General features: G+C 37.2%; 1 protein-coding gene across 8 annotated transcripts in view; it reads right to left on the reverse strand.

The window, feature by feature from the left end:
- Positions 1-25,472, reverse strand: part of PTPRM (protein tyrosine phosphatase receptor type M) — a 443,102-nt gene that overhangs the window by 132,586 nt on the left and 285,044 nt on the right. For 7 of the 8 annotated variants that reach the window (XM_064705877.1, XM_064705876.1, XM_064705874.1 and 4 more), the window contains one exon: positions 18,834-18,966. In XM_064705877.1, coding sequence (XP_064561947.1) covers positions 18,834-18,966 — 133 coding nt within the window. Of the gene's footprint in view, positions 1-11,939; positions 11,970-18,833; positions 18,967-25,472 lie in introns of all 8 variants that reach the window. The other variant, XM_064705880.1, reaches the window with a different exon arrangement.

The raw sequence follows: 25,472 nt of genomic DNA on the forward strand, positions 1-25,472 counted from the left end.
GTGGCACAGTATGCTTAGCTAATTTATTCATACATTTCTGAAACTTATGAGATCCTAATTAGTGCATTATGCTGTTTTATTGTTTCCATACCTTTATCAAAAGGAACCTACTGTTGCAGTATCTGGGCTTTCCATAATGAGATCATTTCCTTTGTCAAAAGAGTAATCCAAGTGGTGAAGAGTTCAAGCAGTAAAGCTTGGATGCTGATTATTCCTTCTGTGGGAAAGGCAGCTCTGCAGCCACTGGAGTGTCAAAGCAGCCAGTGTCAGAGAAAACACTTTACACTTCCCCTGGTGCTTTTGCAAGGGCTAATCCTAAGAGAACATGTGTTTCTGCAAGTGTGTGCTAGTAACCCTGACTTAGCTGGTGATGTCTCCATCACTGATTTTCAGGTACTACTATTCCAGCAACATATATTCTGGGAGTGCTGGCTCCCTGTGTAGAAACATAAAGATCAAATCTTCCCAAATCCAAATGATGGTAAAGGAAGCATGAAGCACTTTGCCTCTCTGACTATCAGAGCTGTAACAGCTCTGATACCACTGCTTTGCAGCAGGTAATAGTAATCAAAATGTAATTAATGTGGAGAATATGGCACCCAAAGAACTTTCATCAGCACTGGTAGCAGAAACCAGACTTCTTGATTCCCATGCTCCTTCCATAACCTATTAGGAAGCTTTTTTTAAAATCAATTGCTATTAGATTTTTATGTCAGGAAGAAGCCTTCTGGAAAGAAGTGAACAACAGGATTTCTGAAAGGATAATATCAAACAATTGCAAAGCTATAGACTAAATACTGGTCTGAAAAGCCCTGTAGAAGTACTAAAATTACAAAACCTCTGGAAATTAGGGGAAAATTGCAGGGCAAAGACAGACTTTCACTGAACAGCCAAGTTTTTTATCTGCCACCACAGCTCCCTCACTCCTCAGTTTATTTCTCTTATATTGAACGCTAGCAGTTATGGCAGTATTTAGAAATCATCAAAATTTGCTTTAATCAGCTATTAGATATAGTAACAGCAGTAATATTCATGGTGCCTTTATTGCCTTACCAGAACTGTATCTCTCTTTGTATTTAATAGAAAAAATGTACAACTGGGCCATGCATAATTTTCAGAAGTCAGTATGTAGGACAAAAGAAATGCCCCTTATGAAATAAAATCTACATTCTACCCATGTATGCCTTGCAGCATCACATATTTATATGAAACACAGTAAACCAGCTAATTTATTACCAAACACAAGACAGTGATTTATTGGTCCTTTGTCACACTGCGAAAAAATCTGGAGTTTCTTGAATTTTAGTCTCACAGAGTTAGGTTTTGCAACACCCTAGCAATTCTGTCCAGCTGAATGTTGCACCTGATTCCATGCAGAACACAACCCTCTAATCATCAGGCACAGAGAAGATGGATCCCTATTCTTTAACCTTCAATTAGCACTTAGCTACATCACGCATGCCGAGGGTAAGATTAGCCATAAATGCTTCCAGGGGCACTGGTAACCTCTGCACGTAGAAAATATGTATTTCACTCAGAACCAGCAAGTGGAAAAATATGTAGCAGAGAGGGTTGGACAGCATATAATTAAACTTGCTTTGCAGATTAGGTGAGCATCCAAAGTAGAAGCCATCGCTCTCTGTCTGCAAAGCACCTCCCAAGGCTGCTGCAGCAGAACCACAGAGCTTTGCAACACCAGGCAGGCACAGGCTGCACGTGACCACTGAAAAACAGGCTTTGTCTTCTGGCAGGGCTGAGACATCCAAATACATCCAAACACACGACCAGATTCTGCACAGTGCTGAAGTCAATGGGAACTGAGGGTGTTCAGTGCTTAAAGGAATTCACACAGCAGGCTATCAGAACAGGTCTTGCTTTAGCTATTTTAGGCAATAAAATTTAAGTGGCTATGCTGAGCTTGTTTTACTCATTTGATGTTGGCTTTATCGTTACAGGATTTAAATGCAGTGAAGCTTTCCACTGTCTAGTCAAATTACCAGATATAATATATTATGTTTTCTTTAAGGATATGATTTTAGGGAGCATGCTGGTTTCATTACATTATACAGTGGGGGAAAATACATATTTATATTTGTAATCTTAAAAATCTAATCTAATACAAAGCAATCACACCCCAAACAACTAAAGCAGTATGCTTTACTGAACCTTTGAGTGTGTTTTTCATTTGTATGTCAGCATATAAAACTGAATAAATCATCATGGACTCACGTTAACTCAAGCTCTGAGTGTTTTCTGTGAACAATACTTTCTACTTCTAGACTCCATGTCACAAAAAAGTCAACTAACAGCGATGCTTAGAAATTAATTTATTTCAGGTATGCTGCAAGAACTATAATCAGCCATAAATCCTTTTGCCCTATTTGCATTTGCTGAATTTGCCTTAATTATACTGTTGCCTAATTATGAAGCTCAGTCTAGAGGGGAACTCGCAAGAAGCAATGATGCAGAAAGCAGAGGACAGTTTATTCCACTTCATGGATTTACAACTTTGTGCTACCACAAACCATTTGGAACAGACTCTGTTTGTGAGGTCATTAACATGTAAACAGTGTCACACTGAAGACGCATGGCAATGACCTACCATGCTAATGAAAAGTGATATTGAGTTTGCTAATTCAGATAAGGGTACACAGATTGCCTTTTCTCTAATGTGCAAGGGCCTGTCACAGAAATAAATGCATGGTCCTTGTTGCAATTAATTTGATTCTTGTTCTTTTAAAGCTTTACTTGTAGATTTAATTAAAGCTTTCATGCAGCACACGGTTTCAGGAAGTATCTATGTTTAATGGCTTTTTCTCCTAAATTAAAGAAACGAGTGAAGGTTAAGATTCAAAGAAGAACAAGGGAGCATAAAATGAAAAGCTGTGCTTGTTACAGAAAGCATTACCTTGTTCTAACATAAGCAAATATGTGGTATTTATATACATTTCTAAAATCAGTGTTATATTTCAGCTTTCATAGTGAAATAATTTTCAATTGCTTGAGATAATTAAAAAAAATTCTGAATATAAAATATTGCATTCTATGTTTCAAACTGGAGGTGGATATTTAAAAAGCCTAAATCAGTTTTTAGATAAGAAAAAATAAACAAATAAAACCAGAGTATGGTTTTCTCAGAAAACTGAAGAAACAATCCCCAATGCAAAAATCCCCAGAGAAAATGCAGACCACAGAGAACAAAAATAAGGCAATCCTAAATAAATATTTTTCAGGGCATGACTGACATTATAGTATCTGGGGCAGGGGTAAAGGAGAAGGGGATAAAGAATAGGAGTAGTAAGTGAAAGGAGAAGCAGAGTAAGAAGAGAAACAGATGAAAAAGTAAATGGCCAGGAGAACAAGGAGGCAGGCTTTAGAGCTGGGCATCAGTGTTGAAAAAGAAGTTGGAAGGAAAACAACAATGGTAGGATTTATGTAGTAAGTTAGGTAAAATACTTTCTGGACAGAGGTCTGGACAAGACACTTCCATGAATATTCAGTACTACCACCATAGGTTTATGGTGCTTTGGATTCCATCAAAATTTGAAAACTGCATTTACCTTAAAAAAAAAAAAAGCTCTCTGTTCTTGCTAGAAGCATGTATTAGGACTCAATATGCAACCAATGAACTCTGTTCTCTTATTTGTTTTTTTAGAGCACAGAGGTAATCCTTTTGGTTAACTAACATTCTTATAGGTTTCTCTTCTTTTGTTAGTTTAAATTTTCTTATATAATCTTAATCATATTAAAGTGCAGACATGGCTCCTCCCCATGTGGGTAAGCAGAAAGGAAAGTCCTTCTGCCAGTAACATGTGGATATTAGAGCCAAGGAACAGAGCTGTAATCTACCACGTATCATAAACATGACAATCTGACCTGAAAAAGTCAGTAAATACAAAGCATTCAGTATTTCACCTGCTTTTGAAAATACACTGTAAGCCATGAACTTAGTTGATATGAAGTGACCTTTCCACTGACAATTTCCAAATAGGAAATGGCAAAATACAAGCCTTTATACTAAAATGTAAGCAAAAACTATGTAGCTGCAGCAAAAATTGTAAATTGCATTATTATACTCAATAAGAATGTATTGATGAAATCCATACCTGAAGATTTTATTTTGGGCTACTGATGTCAACACAGGGGGAAAGAACACTATCACTGTGAAATAGGAGGTGCAGAGTGGCATAACTGCTCTGAAACAGCTGATTCTCTCATTCCTGTTCAACTGTGAAATGCATAGGTTGGCAAATGTTTTCCTTTGCCTTTCCTTCAGACAAGACACATGTCTCTGGTAGCTCCAACTTCTGTTTTCATGATCAGAGGAATCAGGGAATGGGAACGAAGGAGAGAAGCTACCTCCCTCTGCAGGTGAACTGAGTATAATCAAGACACCCCCAGACATTTGGTTCAGTATCTCACTGAGAGATCTCAGTTTAAACAGCCCTAAGCTTCTGCCACTAGAAAGAAAAATAAATGTGCATCTTTATGTTCACCAGCTCAGTACTCACAGGAGACGAAATTTCACAGCACAAGCCCTACAACATACAGCTCTGCTAGAACCACTGCTTCTTTTTATTTAGATCATTGTGTCTGGATGGCACAGGAACTGACAGAATTATGCAAGACTTTCTTGACAGTCCTATAGATTTCTCTCTGTAGCATGCACTAAATGTTACAGTCTAATAATAATGGCAGTAATAACAAATCCTTTCTGGCACATTTGTAAATGAAATAGAGTCATGATTCTAGCATATTATGGTAAGTCTCATAAAAGATACATTCTTTTGCAACAGGGTGTCTGGGGCTGAAAAAATGCCAGGCAGGCTTTGCTAGATATGCAAGCACACAGCACAGTCCTTTCCTCTGGTTCCTTGCTTGATTAGCTTTTGTGATGTTCAGTTTCAAAGTTGATGCAACCTTCCCAGCTGCACTTTGCAAGTGCAAAACTGCCCTGAAATTAGGAAGGACCCTGGTCAGACAGAATCCTTGCATAGACCTCTCAAGTGGAAACAGAAGAGTCATCAGGAGTAGCAAAAGAAAGCACCTAAGATATGGTTCCTTATCCTCTCATGCCAGAAATAGGTAATTAGTGCAGGAAATCAATGACCAAGAAAAATGACAGAAAGAAAATTTGGAAAGGAATAATGATTTTGGTGATCTAGACATCACAGAAAGCAAACAGCCTCTGTTCCTCCCTTTGGGGACCTGTCAGTCTACTCTTCAAGGAAGCTCAAGGTGTGCTTTAGGTAAGAAAAGAAATGTAAAGGAGGAGTAGGAAAAGAAGCCAAGACTAGAACGTTTTCCTTGTGAAATTAACACTCAAGAGTGATAGATGCTGCCTTGAGGTGGATTATCATTAACCTGGCCATAGCCCCTGCAGACAGGCTCAATAAATATATTTCAGGTGAAGCATCTCCCTTCGGGATTCGGCCATAGAGAACAGATTTCAGATAACAAGCTCAACTAAAAAAAAATATCCCTCAGTAGAAGCTATCGCACTACTAATGACTACACCACCTCAGTGCCCTGTGCTGGCATCACTCAACAGACATTCCAACATCTTGTTACAGCTGTTCTTATCTGACCACAGAAGTGACTAAGCCTGGGGCTTACTGGACATACGAAGTCTTAGGATTAGATTCACTGTATGATTTCCTCTACACATTTTTCTTTAAGCATTTTTCTTCTGCTTGTCCTCCTCGAGACTAGGAGAAATACAATGCTTCCTTCACCTTATTCCCTGTAGTCTCATCTTTTGCAGACATATTCTGTCAATCAGTTCAATACTTTATAATACCATTTTGAAAACTAACACTTCAATCTTTTAGAAAACATACAGGCCAACATAAATTATGAAGTGAGTCTTGGTCTTAAAATGCAGCATAAATTCTCTACTTTCTGTTAACACATTTACAATCACATAAAGTATAATGGCAGGTTTGGCTTTTAGAGAAACTAAGATTCCAACGCCATTACTCCCTTGTAAAATAAATACTAATACTAAAATATGAAACTCATCTTCCTATTTGTGTATTTAAAATAGAAGTATCTAAATTCATGTTTGAGCTATATGTTTATACAGAAACACAATTTCACAGTAAAAGCCACATAAACAACACCTTTTTTACCTGAGGGAACAGTTTGAAACAAGGTGAATGAAACTGATTCACCTTACACTGTCTTTGAAAGTGTAATTTAACAATGATGGTTGATAATGGCAAAATTTCAGTGCCTAGAATGACTGCTGTTGACAGCAAGCATGACTGATTTGGGAATCAAATTTTTAAGAAAACTAAAACCCAGTGTCAACAAGCTAATTAGAAATTTATTCAATACACGGTTTTCTAGAGAAGACAGGCTGCCCTGGTAACAGTACCTCAACAAGAGTCACATGGGATGGCAACACAACCACTGAAATACAATGGTAACTTCTTACACACACACACAGCTGTCACTGTCATCTCTTCTTCTCCCAAGTACATGGATTGTGTCATATATAAGAAAGACAGGCTTCCAGGCTTATCCTGCAGGAGTATATGGATTCCACAATTTCTAAATGCGATCTCAGTATTCAATTCAAACCCCACATATTAGTTTAGAAAATAACACAAAGCTTTTAATAGTATGGAGAGAGCAAAGATGTCTTTAGGCTGCGTAAGTACTTATTTTTTGCTACAGTTATATTGTTTCCCTCACTAAATGTCGGGCACCTTCACCAAATAAGTAATGTCCCCTCTAAGGACAGAAATATCTCCAAATCTCAGCTCATCTGCAAACTTATTGCTTGACACTAATGGACCACAAACAATAATTTGTGTTGTGGTTTAGGAAGGGCATTCTCCAATTTAGTGTTCCCACTGAAACCACTCCAAATCAAAGAGACACTTCATTGCCAGCTCCCTCTCTCCCCCTGTGGTGGGCAGGAGAGCAGAACTGGAGGCACAAAAGGTGAAAGTTGAGATAAGAACAATTTACTGGAAACAGCGATGAGATAAGAAAAAAACCAGTAAGAGCAACAATATTAATGACAGAGGGTACAAGAAAGAGGAAACAGAGACATGCCCCTGAAAACACCAGCTGCCCCCTCACACACTTCAGAAATAGATAATAAAATTAAAAAAAAATTACTTACAATGTGTTAAGGATTATTTACAATTTTTTCTACATCAAAATGGGAATATAAGCCTTGGCTATAAAGCAATACAATCAGATCAAAAAGAATCAGAAGATATAAGCAATCAGTGTAAGAAATAATTTTAGATAGATTTAAAAAATTTATGTCATGAATTTTAATGAAAAATAAAATCCCAATTCTGACCCTGCTTGCTATCTGTGCATACAAACTAGATATTGCATACCTGTACACAAAGCATACAGCACATAGCACAAAAATGTGTTTTTTAGTAATGGTGACTTAGTAGAACACCCTCCTTGTCTTATTTTGGACACTACATGTTATCCAAAGATTTCAGTTTGTCAGCACTGTAGACTGTGCAACATGCAACAAAACTCCTGGGACATCCCCATATAATTTAAGTCCAGCTTACAAGACAATTACAGAAATCCACAGTTATTTTTGGTTACAGGATTCTATGATACAAGCTTGTATTTAAAGATGCAGAAGAGATCACAGATGCAGTCTAACAGATCAAACACTTCAAATACATTTGTGTTTTTCTCCACCTACAAGATGCAAACATGATCTAGTTTCTTGTTCCAGGAGCAACTACAGTTGAGAAGACAGGACTGTTTCTAACCTCTTTCACTACTTTTGAGTTACTACATAAGTTTTAAACATGAAGACTGCATATTGTCTGGAATTATTCAGTAATCATCATTAAGAGTTTTGACACTACTGATTTTTTGGAAACGTTATTACTTTAATTATTAGGATAATTTTGCAAATCTAACCTTGTGTTTTCTGCTCTAAGTACTAGGTCAGTTGGACTGAGCAAACAAGCTAGAAATTAAGTCTCTATACAGAGATACAGAAGCCAACACTGAGTATCTGCTAGTGAAACAGGAGAACTAAACTGAGAACAGACTGCCAGGCTCCTGAGCTCAAGCTAGATACACAAGAAAAGCACACTCCAACTGGGCCCCAACCTATCAAATTCTCGTGAAAAGTAAGATATGTTTTCATACATATTTATATAAAAAAGCTCAATGTTTGTGGAATTAGCTTTCTTGCAGGAGGAATTTTGTCCCCTGTGTCATACATCAAGTGCCAGGCAATGGAGCCTCTAGTCCTATACAGTCGATTATATTAATATTTTAATATAGTATTAGGCTTTGGGATTGAGATTTCCATACAGACGACGCCCCTGTGATGCACTTCTGTTCCAGGGCACCTAACTATATTATTAGTGCTGAGACACACAATAGCAGATTCCACACTATTAAGATCTTAACATGATTAGCACTGTATAAGAATATTGGGTAATAATTGTCTCCTATTTGCCTACTTCACCTTTCACAAGCTGAAATGACAAGTGAGAAGGCACAAAAATATAATAACATTATACACCTAACTGCTGTGCAGCACTGTTGTTGCATAAGTACTTAATTTCAACCATAATCATAACATATCATTTTTATATCAAGTTCAAACTGAGGAACAGCATCAAAAGCTGCCTTCACAACTTTGCATTTTAATTGTTGTACATCCTACTCATAGCAATATAATGAAATCTTTTACAGAAAGGAACTTAAAAAAGGTACATTCTGTAACTATCTGCCCAAGAATATAGGTTAAATTGAACTGGCCAAACTATCAGGCAACAGTCTGAAGTAAATTCCGAGGGTCCAAGCACTCAGTTTGTTTTTCTGATGCTTTAATTTTCATGAAATGTAGTTGTTAGCTCTTGACAAATGATTAATGATCTCCAAAGGCAGAATCTTTATAAAAATTAAAATCTCAAATACAAAGAGCCAGTGGTCAGCACAGTGGCACTTGTTGCCACCTCAGCTACAGGCTTGCCTAACCATAATTACACAACAAAATACTAATGCACTTTTCCTCCTTCAGCCCATGGCACAAGGGCTTTGCCCATCAGAAAATGTGTCAGGAGCAGGCAGTTGTGCCAGTGCCACCTGCCATGCTGAGAATATCACCCACTGCCAGTGTAACAAATGACACCATCTCCATTGTTCTTTTTTCCCACCTAGAATCAACTGCCAAGCCAAAAGACCTGCTGCAGAGTTAATGAGCACTATGAAATTTGCTCTAATCTTAAGAACAAAAGAAGTTATAGAGGACTAACTGTGTCCAGACAAAAAAAAAAACAAATTAAAATCTGCTGGCTGATTGAGGCGAAAGGTAAAAAATGCACCAGATGTCAGGAATGCAAGAGTGGGAGGAAAGACTGGCAGAGGTACTTAGGCCCATTAAAAAGAATTCTCAATAGCAGTACTCAACTCTTTTTTCTGTAATATCTATTGACTGGCTAACTAGTAAACACAAGATAAAATAGAAATAATTCCCTGCCAAATATGCACAGCTGTAGGTCCACCTCTGATGATTCATCAGCAGCTCTAGGCATCTGCCAATTTTTTCTTTTTAAATTTTAATTTAGGATGGATCTAGAAGTGGCAGAGATTGCAGTCTGCTAGGGAAAAGGAGCCCACAGCACACAAGGAAAGCAGCACACAAGACAATAGTAACTATTTCAGTGCATAGATGCTCGCTTGGATGTTACAGCTTGCATTTACAATGACTAATCAGTAAATTTGAATATGATACTCAGTATAGAAGCGGTAAATTAGCAATGGCAGAGTACTTGAAATTATGTTTCTCAAAATATAGAACATTTTATAAACCATACTAACTTCCTCAGCTAAAAATAAAACTGTAATGAATCCTGCATTCATCTAAGATTTCCACCAATTTCAGTCAAATTGTGTGATGCGTAAACAGGTGGGGAATTTGGTCCAAAATATTTCCTCCTACTGACAGCCAATCTTGACTGCACTTTTCAGGGCTCTTGCTTCCCTTCTTTTGGCAGATGGGGAACAAAACACTACGAGGTCAAAATCCCACAATTTCTTTTGGAAGAGTTAATCAACCCAACCTAAAAAGTTGCTGAATCTGTTTCACACTAACAAAAAGAACTTTTCTTGAAGTCACTAGGAGAGTACTTCAAATAATCCTGAGATGCCCTATTCCATTCACTATTAACAGTCTGTGATTGCAAAACTAGGAACAAAAACCTGTTTGTAAAACCTAAAGAAATCATTTCAATTCAAGCATTTTCCTTTGTCTGTGCAAAAAGAGAAAAAAAAAGAATCCAATTTATCTAAATAATGAAACTGTGTTTCATTTACTGTTCCATTTGTTTCAATTTTGTTTTTGATTTAGCCTTGAGACATGAATCATATTAAAATATAAATTTAAATATATTTACTTATTAAGACAAGACCATGCTACATGGCTTACTGTATTACAGTCTTTTGACATTTTGAAGAAATACATTTAAATGGTCCCAAACTGAATTTATTTTTTTTAAGGTATATTTAATGGAAAATATATCTTTTCATCTCAGGAACAGAAACAAATTTTGGAATACTGTATCTGTGGAAGAGCTAATTTTTTTTCAGACCTTCACATTAATACAATGTTTTAAACACCAGTTTTAAAAAATTGCACTATACATAGTGTCAAATAAGGTAATATGAAATCTGAATTACCAACCACATGAGCAGTTCCCATATATTGCAAATTCTTAGGGAATTTCAGTGATGAGGTTTAAATTTTAGTTGCTTTAATAAATTTGAAGAATGGTTCTGTTTGGTTTCTTGAAGACCAGGCGTTCAAGACAGAAAACATTTAATATTTTTTCCATAAATTCTATAAATGAATCTTTGAAGCTTTTTCAAAATATGAACTGAAAAAATATGTATTTCAAAAGTCTGTAGAATAACTAGAAGGAACACGATAAACTTTATATTGCATTTAAATTAAAAACATTACTGAAATGTGTTCCTTTCAAGAGTATGCTACCGCTATATGTACTTAAAAACTGGCACTAAAATTTATCTAATGCAAGTAACACCCCAACTTCGGTAACTATGTAAAAATATCTCACAGGTTCCTGTGGCTTTTAAATCTGAGGTTTAATAAAACAGATAACTGCTGGACAGCTGGATTTTTGCTGCTGGCCAACACGATTACACAAGATTAAACGCATCTCATCTTGCAACTAAGCAAGAGTCCTAGTATTTTGCTAATCTATTATGTACTCCTTGTACCTGGAAAGCAAGAAAAAGTGAATAGCCTCAGAAAGGGATTTTCTAAATTCACAGAAGAACCTTTCTCATTCATCACCTGCTGACAACAGGGAATGAAGCAAGGCTTTGGGTAAATAAAGAAGCATATAATGGTATTACTAAGAACTGTAGCAAAACAAAAAAATTGTTAGTTATTGAAAGTTACGCTTCATTCTGCCCTCATTTTTTAGTGCTCTCCCCTTTGAAATTCTCTTCAGAAATGGTAACTTATAATGTTTTTGCATGATCAATTATTCATAAAAAACTGGTAATATGTACACAGCAACAAATGGAAATGCTTGCACATGTCTAACCAATGCTGTAATTTCAGCAGTACAAATGAGAAAGAAGCTACTAAATTCTAAATACTAAATACTAAATAAATTCCAAAAATAGTTATTTAGGCATGAAAATTTTTCATTGACATGGCAGTGATATTTACACCCGCTACTTCTCAATTAAATTCTTTACATAATGTTATTCAAAGGACTCTTAACGCATAGTATGAGACATAAGAAACTCTTAAAAAGCTAAGTATTTCATTACATTATTGACCATGTTGTTTTCATCTTGGTGAAACTTTTACAAAGGAAATTTCAGTATTAGCATTCACTACTCAGGCATGGAACAACATGGCAGATAGTGTCTCTGATGACAAAGAAGTTACTTACAGGTAGTAAGTGTAGGAGTGATAGCTTCTTCTGCCATGATGGTGGAAGGATTAGGCAGTGGTGGAAAAGATGAAATGGAAGGAAAGAAAAGTCAAATATTAATGTATGAAAAACCAAGATGAAACTGAGACCTGAACTGGTGACACAAATGAAAGGTAGCAAGAATGTATATCTGGGCATACATGCAATGTTTCTGGAACAGACAGGTGACATATCCAATCTCCATAACACTTTGAGCAGTACAATATATAATGCATCTCCAATTGTTAAATCAAACCACCTTAAGGTACATCTACTAAGTAATGTTACATATTTAATGTCTGTTCATATCTGCATATACTACACACACAAATATTCCCAATTAAAGAGCTAAATCACTTCTGATTACACCTCAGCTGCATCAGGAATAAGGATATAGAAATTCTAGCATGGTGTTAGAAGCTTAGGAATAAAAAATTTCAGAACACACTTTAAGTAGCTCCTCTTCTGTCATAGCACTGTAGAATCTTAGCCTATCCCTTTTTTAACTTAAGGCAGTCAGTTCTGCTTTTGAAAGGACTTATTTCCAGACTGGAGAAAATCCATTTCCACAGCTCTTTTAATATTTCAGCTTTTAAATAACCTTTTAAATTCAGAAGGAAAAGATACTTACTGTCATGCAAATAAAAAAATCTATCCCTGTGGGCTAAAATTGTATTGGTGGTACTTCCCCAAGTGGCAGAGATAAAAATAAGAACTGATCCTGTATCCATGTTATTCCTGCCCACGTGAATGCCACAAAGAGCAACTTGGGAGACCTAGCACCATCACCTTAACAAATATGGGCTCTGTCAGCCTTGCATAACCTCTTGGACAGCCAGATACTCCACCTAGACATGCTCTGTGTGAGCACAAAGTATAGAAGCCCTCCAGCTATGCTCTTCTGCTTTATATCCTTCCTTCCCTCCCTCAGTTATGAGCCCACTACAAGCAGGACTGCAACCTTCCAGAAAGGGCAAGTTTCAACCCAAATAAATTCCATATATTGACTGCAATTAAAAAAAGGCTGGAGATCTTAAAACGACTCTGAGCATAATGTCAACTAGCATTCACATGTTGGCAAGATAAAAGCCTGAAAGGAGCCATGTAGGCATTTGTAATTTTTACAGCACATGCATACAGCCCTTTGACTACAGAGGAAACATGTAAACAGGCCTTGCAAAGGACTATAACTAATGTTAACTTGCCTCTGGCTACATGCTTCAGGCATCCCTTTGAAAACTAGGCTTTCATCAAATTTTCTCTCTCATCTTCTTTGTGTGAAGATGCCGTTGGAAATATTTCCCAGTTTTTATTCCCATTTTTCTGATGCAAACAGTATTGTTCAAACACAAGACACTACACACTGCATATTTAATCACATGGCATCTGGAAAATGTATACCTGCTAAATTTGAGTTTTAGAAGATAACTAAGAATAGAGTAAAGGGCAAGCTGCAAAATAGCTGTAAGCCTCTTTGCATTCCATAGGGAGCATGGGATCAGGTCCTATCAAAGCACTTACCTGCACTATAAGCAAGTGGTTGTTTTCTAGTTCAGCCATAATTATATTTCCCCCTACCTTTCTTTTCAGAATTACTCATTCTCTCACTTTGATTTAGAATCTCATGACACTGTCAATCCTGTTCCTTGCCATATGTTGCCACAAGAGAGATTTAATGTAATTAGTACAAATGTTCTCATACTTCTAAAAGATGTATAATAATATGAAAAACAACAATAAATACAATTAATCAGTGAAGCACTGTTGGCACTTATATACAGAAATCTGCCAAATATGTTATAAAGATAAATTATTCCTTATGAAAAAAATGCTGAAAATCCAGGAACTTTATTGTGTGTAAATGTGCCATTAAGCATTTGTGTAACATGAGAAAAATTAGAAGTCTCAAGCTCCAGCTATTTTTATATTGCTACAGTTGTGAGATTTTCCATATAGAAGTCCTTGAAAAAGAGCACCAAGGTTTTGACTCTCAACAGTACCATGCACTGAAACAGGTAAAAAGAATACGCTAAAATCCTGCAGAAAGCTTTATACTTGCAAGTTTTATACAAGCATTTCAGGCCACATGCTAAAGCACCATCCATAACTGAATGGATTTAGCTTTCTTAATAAATATGGACAAGCTCCATTTTTCCTCCTACATAATGAATACAAACTAAAGTTTCTGTCTATGTATGAAAAGATTCTGTCTATGTTAAAAAGATTGATGCAAAGATTTTGGCCAACTTAGGCCAAATTTTCTTATAAGCCTAGCTCATCAGTCACTTCCTGGTAGTTAGGTTACTTTATGTCAATAAACTGTTTCTGCATATAGTGACAATATTATACACTTTTAACTCCTTTAGGACTGAATACATAAATTAATTTAATGAATACCGCTTAAAGAATAAGGCCCCACTATAAAATTTACCAAAACCAGCACAGGAGGCTGGCTACAGAAGGATTGACCCAACAGAATGGAAACTTTTTGAACTGTGTCATTACCTCAGTGTTTTCTTCCATCATCTCTCATTTATAGTTGGCCTACAGGGAAAAACACGGTTCAGGGAGAGGAGGCTGGAATTTTCCTTCAGCTTTATTATCTTCAGTTTCTATCCTAAGTGTTTGAAATTGTTGGCAAAGGTGCATGTATAACTGAACAGCGTGATTTGCTATCAGGGAATGGGAACAATGCAGTCCCAGCCCAGCTTCACTGAGTGCAACACCCTTCCTTATCCACTGCCAAGAACCAAGGTCTCTGACTTAAACAGATGCTACAATTACATACATGGAAGGCTCAGGCACAGAGATAGCTGAAAACAGAAACTAAACCCAGGCAAAACAAAACAGCCTTTTTATGATCAGAAAATTTCCATTCTAAAACTGAATCAGAAGCTAATGGAATAAAATTTTAATAACTGCTTCCTTACTGCACTCCCACTGCAGCAACATGCAGCAACATGGCAGCCCCAATGGAAACAGCTGCCCCAAAGACATATAAAGGGCTTTTAAGCAAATGTTGGACCACTAACTTACCAGCTTAGGCAAATTTTAAAATTTAACCTATATAGTGTATAAAGGAAAAAAAAAACAGGAAAGGAGAAAATAAAGCAGTAAGTGTCTTATTTATGCAAGTCCTGATTTAACTGCTATTGCTTTTCCAAATATTGTAGCAACAGTACTCTCATTTTCAGTGCTCCACTTTAAGTTGACCAAAAGATGAAGTTACTTGGTGAATTTAATTACTTGGTATTCTTTATTTATAATTTTTTTATAAAATCTTATGCAAGTACCTCAAAGACTGGGTCTTGCCCAGGATTTACCATTTAGGATCAGATTCAAAATCCACTTTATTGTGGATCAGTTTTGGGGAAACACATGTATTGTTTTCATCTAACTTTGTGTTAATTCTTATGTGAGAGATACAAAGCATATCTGAGGAGAGAAAAGCCTATTGGGACTATTCTAACTTCACAGAGAGGAATCATCTCATTGATATGACCATACTGGTGTTAGGAACAGCTTGCAGGCTCCTAGGCTACATTACACAACACCTTTATGCAGGAATGCTAATGGATAAAGAAAAGACAGAAAAGAATGGATAAAGAACTATGAACAACCAAGTGGAGAGATAAAAAGGAAAGCACTAACAGTCCTCTCCTGCACCATGTGCCAGGTTTACAAATTTGTTTTACTTCAGTCAAAAGCTGAGTGTCCCTACAGAAAATGCTTCAGCATTCATGACATTTCTACCTTCACTAGTGACTCCAAACCATGCACTGAATTGCTAGGCCGCCTAATCTCTCTGGTTCACGATACAACTGCTTCAGAAGACAATTACATAGTGAAATTAATAATGCTGCTTAATGACTATTAATATTTGCAGAACTTCTTTACACACTGCCTTGATAATCGGCATATTCAAAGCACGTCTGTGCTGCACTGAAAATCTCCTTGAATGCTGGTCTTCTTTACTTGGCTACTGAATTAGAAGTTCAAGAGATTGATCGGTGAAAATCTGTGGTGTCTGGCACCAACCAAGCAAAGAATGGTTGTTGAGTGAAATGAGGTGGCTACTTAAAGAATGTGCTGGACAAAGTCATGGTTGTAACACAAGTGAAACTGCTTTCCAAATCTCTTGACAATGGAAATAAATAGTTTGATATTAAGTTATTTAAGTACTGTGAAACCCCAGAGACAGAGTCGGTTTCATCTACCGGTACGAACCGAAGATCAAACACACAAGACTCTGTGGAAGAATGAACAACACATTTGCTTTGGGATATGCCTTGGGATAGCAGAATGTGTGAATGGGATTTTGCTGAAGCCAACTCCAAACAAGACAAGTTTCAAAGCACGTAGACTCAGCGCAGTGAAACCCACCATTGTAGCCCTGAGTGTCTGCATGTAATAGTGCAGAGAACAAACTGGTTCTCAGGGGAAAGGTGCCACTGAATTACAAGGTGCTATTTTATTTTTCACTCAGATCTTTACACCAGTAAAGCTCCTGATAAGGTAAATGAAATAAAATGATCAAGTGCAGAAGTCAAACGGCTCACTAGCTTGATAAGACTGTTTCCCAAAGTAGCACCTAAAATACCGCAGAACTGCAAAATCGCTCCAGTCACACTAAGCTTGTGGCATGATTTATACTTTTTCTCCAAATGCATAATGTATACACAGTAACTGAACCAAGGTGAAAGCATAGGGGCCCTCAGCAGCCTAGTGAATTAATGCACCAATAACAATCTATTGAATAATCGGTTCATCTTCTGCTTAAGTCATGAGTGTAATTGTATTCAAGATCTTTTATGCTACAGCAGATGCTTTAAGAGGCTTGGGACACAATATACCCACCTCCCAAAACTCTCGTTAAAGCCTAGTCACATCCTGCTACACAAATGAACCATCCTTACTTTTTAATATTCGCTTCAACTCATTTCAGTTTGTTTTGTTCAAGGCTGCAGCATCATTCTGGGACATGTTTTAAGTTATTGGTATCATTCTTTCTGTACTAGACAACGAAATTGTGTGTATTTGGCAACAGAGTTCCTGGACTTGTATTTTCAATAGTTCCACCTCTGTCACAAGTAAATTCATTCCAAAAACCAAGGAAGCTCACAAAATACACTTTTTCTTTAACAAGAGAATTCCTATGAATAATAATTACTCAGCTGTGGTAGACAGAAGGAATCAAGTATCCTTTTGCAATAACGCAAACACTTAGGATCTGAGCCCTCCTGCCTCTGATAATTAGATTATCAAAGAGTTTTTCTCTAGAGAATTAAGCAGGAGCAGGCACAGCATCCATTTAGCCAGAGACCCGGACACTTTATTCACTTTGAAACTATTTGGATCATTTTGCAATGCTCTCCCTTCAAGATGAAGAATAACTTGTCTCCCTTGGGTGAATACATTCTACCTTTGGCAGAAACACTTAAGGAAAGGCTCAGAACTGAACAGAGAGTATGATGAATGCTGGTCAGGAATTGTGTGAAGAAGGATTGACCAGAAAATACAAGAAGCCTTCCTCCCTGCATGCCATGTGCTCTGTCTGGCCCTAGGGAGGAGTTTGAGAGTTCAACTGTTAAAATTGAAGGTATGAATGATGCAAGAAATTGGAAGTGGGAAGAAAAAAGTACTGCTAAGTCAGAACAGACTTCAACTCTGCTACACTGTACTTTATTAAACAGACTTGGTTACTGGGTCAATTCCATTGCCCCAGTCAGACTCACCCTGGGGCTTAAGTCTCAGTCTCTTCTTTACATACCTCTTGTCATGACCTGGCCCCCAGCCCTGGCCACAGCTTGCCTTTCTCTCCATAGAGCCCTTCTAACTCATGGCCCTGCCTCTGTCTTCAAGGAGAGTGAAAAGCAGCTACTTCTGTTGCCTGCCCTGAGGCACTGTCAGACAGCTGCCTCCTTTGCTGTGCACCTCCACTGCTCAAATTCTGGAAGAAATTCAGGCAGCTCAGGGGTTTGGACACCTCAGACCTGCCAAACTAGTTAACATACAATTAAATCACACAGGGTTGGGATGAGCCAAATCAGGCTCTCAGAGGAAAAAAAAAAGGGATAATTCAAGGGGAATAGCAAGGAGGTGAGGGGTTATGGGACACAGTGAGGAGACTGTGGCAGAGGTGGAAGGAGCATTTGTCACTCAGCCCCTTTACACAGCACTTGCACATTCCCAACCCCACCTCTAACAGCTGAAAATCTCACATTGCTCATTACAGAACCTAAAACCTTAATTCTATTTGCTAAATAATTTTTCCCAATCTAGACTAAGCTTCTAAGATCAGATGGAGTTTTTTCATATCTGTGCCACCTCCATAGCTGTATTGCTGCTGTTACTATTTTATCTCGTACAGTGTTGAGAAAGACAAACAGTTTTAAACAGCCTTACACTTCTAATAATGTAACAGTTTTCAAATGATATTCAAGGCAAAACAATCTCAATGCGTGTGTTGAACCAGCATTTGGAAACATTCAGCACCACTGCAACATCTTCCATTGTTTCAGGAAATGAAGTTTATGCAGAACAATACAGACCTCATTCTTAGCAAAAATTACCTTAGTTCTAGCTGCTGTTTGACATGCAAAAATGAAAGTACATCTAGCTTCCAGCTGATCTGTCAAATAGGGTGGAGACTCAGGACCAGATAGTCTCTGATTATTAGAGTCCATCATGCAGCACTGAAGTAAGGAGTGCTACAATCATTACCCTCGAGTTGTTATATATAAAACAAAGACACAAACATTAAATCTCTGTGGGTACAAAGGTGGCTGGATATTTTTACCAATATCAAACTGAGTACTGCTGTAGGAGATGCAATATGAACATGGACATAGAAAACATCCACTAATTGCTCACCTTTTCTTCATTACCAGCACGACTCCCAAAAATATAATGACAAACAGCAAGATGCCTGCAATGACTCCAGCAATTTTAACAGTATGGTCTGTCTGCTTCTCAGGCTCCGGGTCTGGTTTTCGAGTGGCAGCCCCTATGGAATCGACAAAAGAAAAATAGGAATGAGGAAAAGAATAAAGGTGTTATTCTTCTGATGTTTATACACTTAACCTACTAATGTCATTAATCTTATTCAGAGCCAACAGATATCAAAGCTTGGTCTTTTAAGAAAAAATCTGCTTTCATATGCATTGTTATAAAACTCTTTATATTGTTCCAAGACATTCTGTAGGACCACAATATAGGTGGGATACCACTGCCAGCCCTGACCCTTCACAGGAGCCTCTTCACAGATTCACAAATTTCTATATTTTTATTATCTGTGCTGGCTCCCTTTTCTTTCTTCCATTTAGAAACTTGCTAACAACACAATAACTATACTAAGCCTTTATCCAAATTTGATTTGCTGGAACATTTTCCTCAATTATTTTTCATAAATGAAGCTGTAATTCCGTAACATATTAGCTTAAACACCTGGAAAAGTGAGATAAGCTCATTTACCATGCATTTTACCCACAATTGTTTTTTTACACAATAGACTTTTTTTTTTTTGCCTTTGGAAATCTAAATCTAGGTCACATCTGGTAGGAAAAAAAGACTCCTTCTAAGCAATTTATTCACAAAGTGGGAAGCAGCTGATGATCACACCATTGGCACCTACATTTAATATCTGTTTAAATGAGATAACCAGTGCCTTACAGCAGCTACTGTCTTAGCTCCTCCAGCTTCTCCATTTAAAAAAAAATAACATCGTTTGTACTGTTTACTGTATAATGTGATGGAACGTCAAATCCATGTCTGATGAAATATCCATTTCCCCTACCAAATGAGTTCAGGATGAAAAAATGTTTAGGAAGCAACATTCAATTCACTAAGCTGATTTTATATTTTTATGGACTTGCATTTTTTTTTTTAATCAAAACGTGTCAGCATTCATCATTTGAGGCACCATGCCATAAAATGGACACAGGGATTTATGGATCACTTTCCTGGTATAGCTTTTTTGGGAAGGGAGAAGGAAGAGTAAAGCCCAAGTGAAGTGTAATCTTTTAAGACCACATTCTAGTAGCACTAACTGGGTTTCAGAGAGGATTCTGAAATAGCATCAACTATATTTTACTTGTTTCTTCACTTTCTCCTTCTGAAAAGGAAGGAAATTAATGGCCAGTTTACATGAAGAGCTATTTTCTAAAAAATGAAAACATTTCGAATGTTTCTTCTCAATTTTAACCATGATATTCCAAGATGAAGAGTATTTCTAAATGCCCACAGCTACACTTTTGGCCTACATCTTCAAAATTCCTTACCAACAGGAATGCCAGAAAAACCTACCAGAAAAGGTGATAACTATTAATCAAATCGTATCTAGAGCTAACTGCAGGAACCAGGTTCTTTGGAAAATTCTGGCCAAGGTACTTCACATGAGTGCTAAACCAGAGAAGATGATGTGCTTGCTGTCCCTGTGCCCAGTCCCAGAAGAATATTAATTTGATAGAAATACACACACACTTTTCTGAATTGGTAAAATCCTTACTTTGTATGAATAAAGGATGATTCATACTTTGTATGAATAAACAGTTCTATTTTTCTTTTCCTCTATCCTATATAATTTTTTTTAAATTCTGTATTGTTGTACTCTTCACAGCACTCAGTATTGCAGTAGATACTCAGAAGACATCTAGAGCATTTAATGCAAAAAGCAGCTTTTCAGCTGCACTTGGCCAACAGGAAGCAGTGAGTCAACTATGATGCAAATGGTAAGGCATATGAAGGACTCCAAAGCTCTCTTTTAAATCTAAAACCCAAGAAAGAAAGAAGCTAAAGTCAATAGCACGTAGTATCTTTTCAGATGTAGCTTCTAAGACTAGTTCCTTCCAAAGCCTATCTTCTTCGGGTTACCCCAGCCAACTGGAATACTCATCATAATGACTTGCTAAAAACAGTTTCTGCCTTATGGTTTCATTCCTTATACTAAGGCATCCACCATTAGTTTTGGGAATATGACCGCTAAACAGTGAAATTAAGTAAAGGCAAACATTGACAGTACTATCCAATGTGTCCTGTCTCAGTGCCATGTCTCTCTTTAGCAGCCCATGGTTCTCAGTTCAGTGGAACCAGCTACACTTATACTACACAGAGGAGATAAAATCGTATTCAAAGCACACACGTTTTCTGCATATGATGGAGCACAACTTTTATGAAATGCCTTCCATCACACAAAGCATTGTCCTGACACCAGTATTGAACAAGCTGGTGAACCCACAAAATTGAAAAATCTCTACAGAAAGCCTACACAGGAAGCAGCACAGAGCCTAGCATCAGGACACTCAAACTCCCATATTGCATCATTTATTGATTATCTGATTGAGGAATCAGCTTAAATTGTCTATGAAAAGAATTTTAATGCAGAGTTAAAAATAGGATACAGCTTCTCACAGTGATGCACACAGCCTTACTCACAATAGAGGCTGCCTTAAACTTGGAAGCATGATGTTTAACAAGCCTTTTAAAAACGCCTATCATTAATTATTATAACAAAATATTGGCATTATCTCAATTCTCCTTCATTTCCATTCAGCAGATTATTTATTTGCTGACAAAATGTTGCTCCACTATTGTTCTTAGTGGTTTCCAAAATCTATTTGGGTAAGTGAAAAGAACTTTCATCCTTCTTGAACATTCCTTGAGTCTTTTAACATTAGAAATTTGGGATTACCTTTCTACATTTTATTTAAAGCTGCTTATTAATCTACAATATCTCAGTTGCTCTACAACTGGATTTTAGGAAATTGCTGTGTTCTAATCCACTCTTTATACTCCTTAGCATTCTCCATGGTTTTATTTCAACATCAGATGGATATTGGAAGTGTTTTACTGAGTAATGTTTACAGTGAAACATGCAGCCCTTTCTTCAGTGCAGTGCTCAGCTTTGAACCCTTTACAAGTCAAAAGCCATTCAAATTTACATTTATCAAGACTGAAATTTGAGTTGGTATTACCTCTTCATTCAGTTTACTTTTATCCCACTATAATTCTTCATCGTCCCACGTGAATTCTGCTAACTTGTACCATCTAGCATTGTAATCAAGAGCTGCTGCCCTGACACTGACTCTTCCTGGCATTTAACAAACATACGATACAGGATTTAATATTAAATACTAAAGTGCATTAACTAAGAAAAGCAGTGCCACTTTACTTCTCCTATGTTTCTGTTTGATAGGCAGAGGTTGATTGAATGATATTTGCTCTCACCTCATAATTACTTCTTAACTGACTTTTGGCCCCATATTCACACAGGCAATTGCACTGGCACCATGGAGAGAAGGGTGAGCAGTCCCTAAGGGGCGCGAGGCAACTCAGGGCAGTAGTTCTGAAATTCATTTTGCCTCCTCATAAACGGTAATGTCCATCTGTGCATTTGGTTTTGTTTGCATGTTTTCAAGAGAAATGTAGAAAAGCACCATTGCAAGCCTTAAAGAAAAAGGTGCTTTGATTTCTCTTTTACTCTGCTGAACTGACAGATGCTAAAAACATTGAGTGAAATGTAATCTTTCATTACAGAAACAGTGCTACTGATACACTATTTTATCATGATGATCTAGTCTTGGTGGTTTATTTCTTTATTTTATTACCATTCTTCCAATCTTTTTGTCTGACACAGTAATTTTTAATGTCCTTGGTCGCCCTGGAGCCTTTAAGAATATATAGCTATGGGACTAATTCTGGGCCTCCAGTAAAATATCTGTATTTAATGAAAACAGGTCATTAAGTTGATGCCAGCAACTGAGCTATGCCCACTGCATTTTCTTCACAACAGTGGACCTAATTACTTACTTGGATTTTTTTGTTTTAGTTTTAAGATTTTGATTCTACCCTTGCATATGAAAACTGACTTCAAGCCTTGCATAAAAAACTCTCACTTCTGTTCTCTGAGATTGTCTGGTCAATCTCAGAAAACAGAAGCTGAACACAGTGTGAAAACACCAGCTCTTGCTAGCGGAGCTGCAAGAATCAAGGCTAAAGTGACATATACACTGTGGTGCACCTCCAGAAAGACAATAGGTCACTAAAGAGCAGTGAGTGGAGGATAGCTCAAGGGAGCTGCTCAGAAAATGAAAGGACAAGGAGATGTTTCCTGCCAGTTTAAAAAAGATTAAGGTGCTGACTTTGGAAAGTCTTTACTTGATGAAAACAAGCTAGAGTGCTTCCTGCCAGAAGTGAAAAACAGAGATACACTTAAAAATAAACCCTTAGGTGCTGCAAAACCCAGCAAAATATTTCCCCAGGCTTCCTCTGCTGAATACAGTAGAAGACAATCACACTGCTTGGTTCCATACCCTTAGATATTTACTTTTCTACTTAATGTCAGCAACTACAATTTCCCTTTTACTGACTGATTTCCCATTCTTTGTGGCTCTCCCAACAGTAGCATTTAAAATGTGAAATATGTTTCTTTTCCTTTGCTTAGAAAGAATGACATTCAGCCGGACTGACTTATCCTCACGGATACCATTTTGTTCTATACTTTGCAAGCCTCAGTGATAATATTTTTAAGTAGTACCCATGAAACATCCAAAGACAGTATTTCACTTAGTTTTTACTCTCAGACCTATTCCATTAACTTTTTCTTAATATTGGAATCTCCTCTGAAGTTTAGTCATTACTTTGCCAGTTCATGGCATCTTTTACTCCCTCTTCAGAATGAGAACTGAATTACATTCTAGTTACTGCATTAGTGTCTGCCAGAGTTTGAATTCTTAAATTACTTTGTGCAGCTAAATTTCTATTTCCACACAATAAGTTAAAACACTGAGTAAAAAAAATTCCGACTCTCTCTTTGAAGTATTTTGAGTTCTGCCACTTCCTTTGGTGGAAAATTTGCCTTTCCCTTCCCTCTCAGAAGGCACAAGTATCATGTTATCATCAACCTCAAAACTTCATAAAGAATAATCTCTTGCAGGTAGCTTATGGATAGAAAAGGTTGTAGCAGAACTACTTTTCACCATAATGAAAGCTAAGGTGAATGAATTTTGTGAGAAAAATAATAATTTCTTTAATTCTGAGGCAAGCACTATCTTATTTTTCAAGAAAAATGAAAATATTTTCCAGTAAAAGAAATGGACCTCTACCAAACTGAATAAACTCTCTTTCTCCTTCTCTTTGTAAACTAACAAAGTTTGGACTTGCTTTTTAGTATTTCTTTTCTCCGAAAAATGTACTTAGGAATGACTGACCATTTTACAGAACAGAATAACCAATAAAATAATCCTGGCTCAAAAGTCTAGGCACTGCTGGTTATACTTAAAAATGAAGGGGTAAGATTTAAGCTGTTACTAGTAAAAACTAGCTAAAGGTTGTTTTGTCTAAAGCAGTCTTTAATAAATTCAGGTTTTTTACTTGAGTCAAAAAATAATCTCTTTTATTAATTAACTAGACCAGTTTAGTTTAATTTCTCCCACTCAAGGCTGACCATAGTTCCTGCCTTTTGTGCTTCCTTTCTGCAGCTTTAACACTCTCAAAGTAAGAGGCTTGCAAGCCTTTCCAACTTCATTTCATCCGCAGGTGCTCCAGTAACTGATGTAATGGCTAACCTTACAAGGCCTTAAGGTAGTAATACAGTTAGTTCACATCATCCAATTTTCCAACCAAATTTGAAACCAACTTCAGTTAGTAACTACCCTGTGATTTTTTTATGCAGGCAGTGAGATTCAACTATCACATCTGAACACCTACTTTTGAGTTATTCTACAGAGTGAGTCAGGAAAATGAAACATTATACCCTTGTGTGACAGCTGCACTGTGATGAGGCGGCAGAAATCAAGCAAAATGGTACAAGGCAGAAGAAAGGCAGAGAGGTATGATGCTTCCTTGGAACACCCATCACTAGGCTCCTACTGTCCCTGCGACAAAGTGAGAAGACTGAAAACTTGGCTTTAAAGACTCTCTCCACACTCTCCAAGGACAACATGAATTACAGAGGCTACTATCATCATTACTTCCTATTATTTGTGTGATAGTAGGAGCTAGAAGCTGTAAATCAGACAGGGAGCCCCACTGCGCTAAGAACAGGGCAGGCACACAGCTAAGTAATCTTGGCTACTAAAAGCACACAACCTAGCTGAGCTAGGCTGTAGGAGGCAGGGGTAGCAACCACAGGGGGAAGGGGGAGGCAAAACCCCTTAAAAAGATGCATTTTCAATACCCAAACAGTTCTACCCTTCCTGCCTTCCTGCTCTTTTAACTAGCTGGTATCACTCAGCATTTCCAGTTAGTACCACAGCAGAAACAGATCTTTAGGAAGGATTTGAGGGAATGACAAATGTTTTAATTGATGATGTTGGTTGGGGCGTTTCAAGGAAGGAAGCAACATGAAGGTCAATTAACATAAAGGTAGGAAAAGCAGAGTGTCTGAAAGTAAAGGGCTGAGATAAAAGGCAGTATGACAAAGTAAGAAAAAATGCTGATATATCTGTCTTGGTATGAAAACAGGTGCTTCACAGAGGTAGGTCCTTATAAATGTCAAATGACCAACAGGAAACC

The sequence above is a fragment of the Zonotrichia leucophrys genome, chromosome 2, assembly GCF_028769735.1.
Source record: "Zonotrichia leucophrys gambelii isolate GWCS_2022_RI chromosome 2, RI_Zleu_2.0, whole genome shotgun sequence".
Classification (NCBI taxonomy): Eukaryota; Metazoa; Chordata; class Aves; order Passeriformes; family Passerellidae; genus Zonotrichia; species Zonotrichia leucophrys.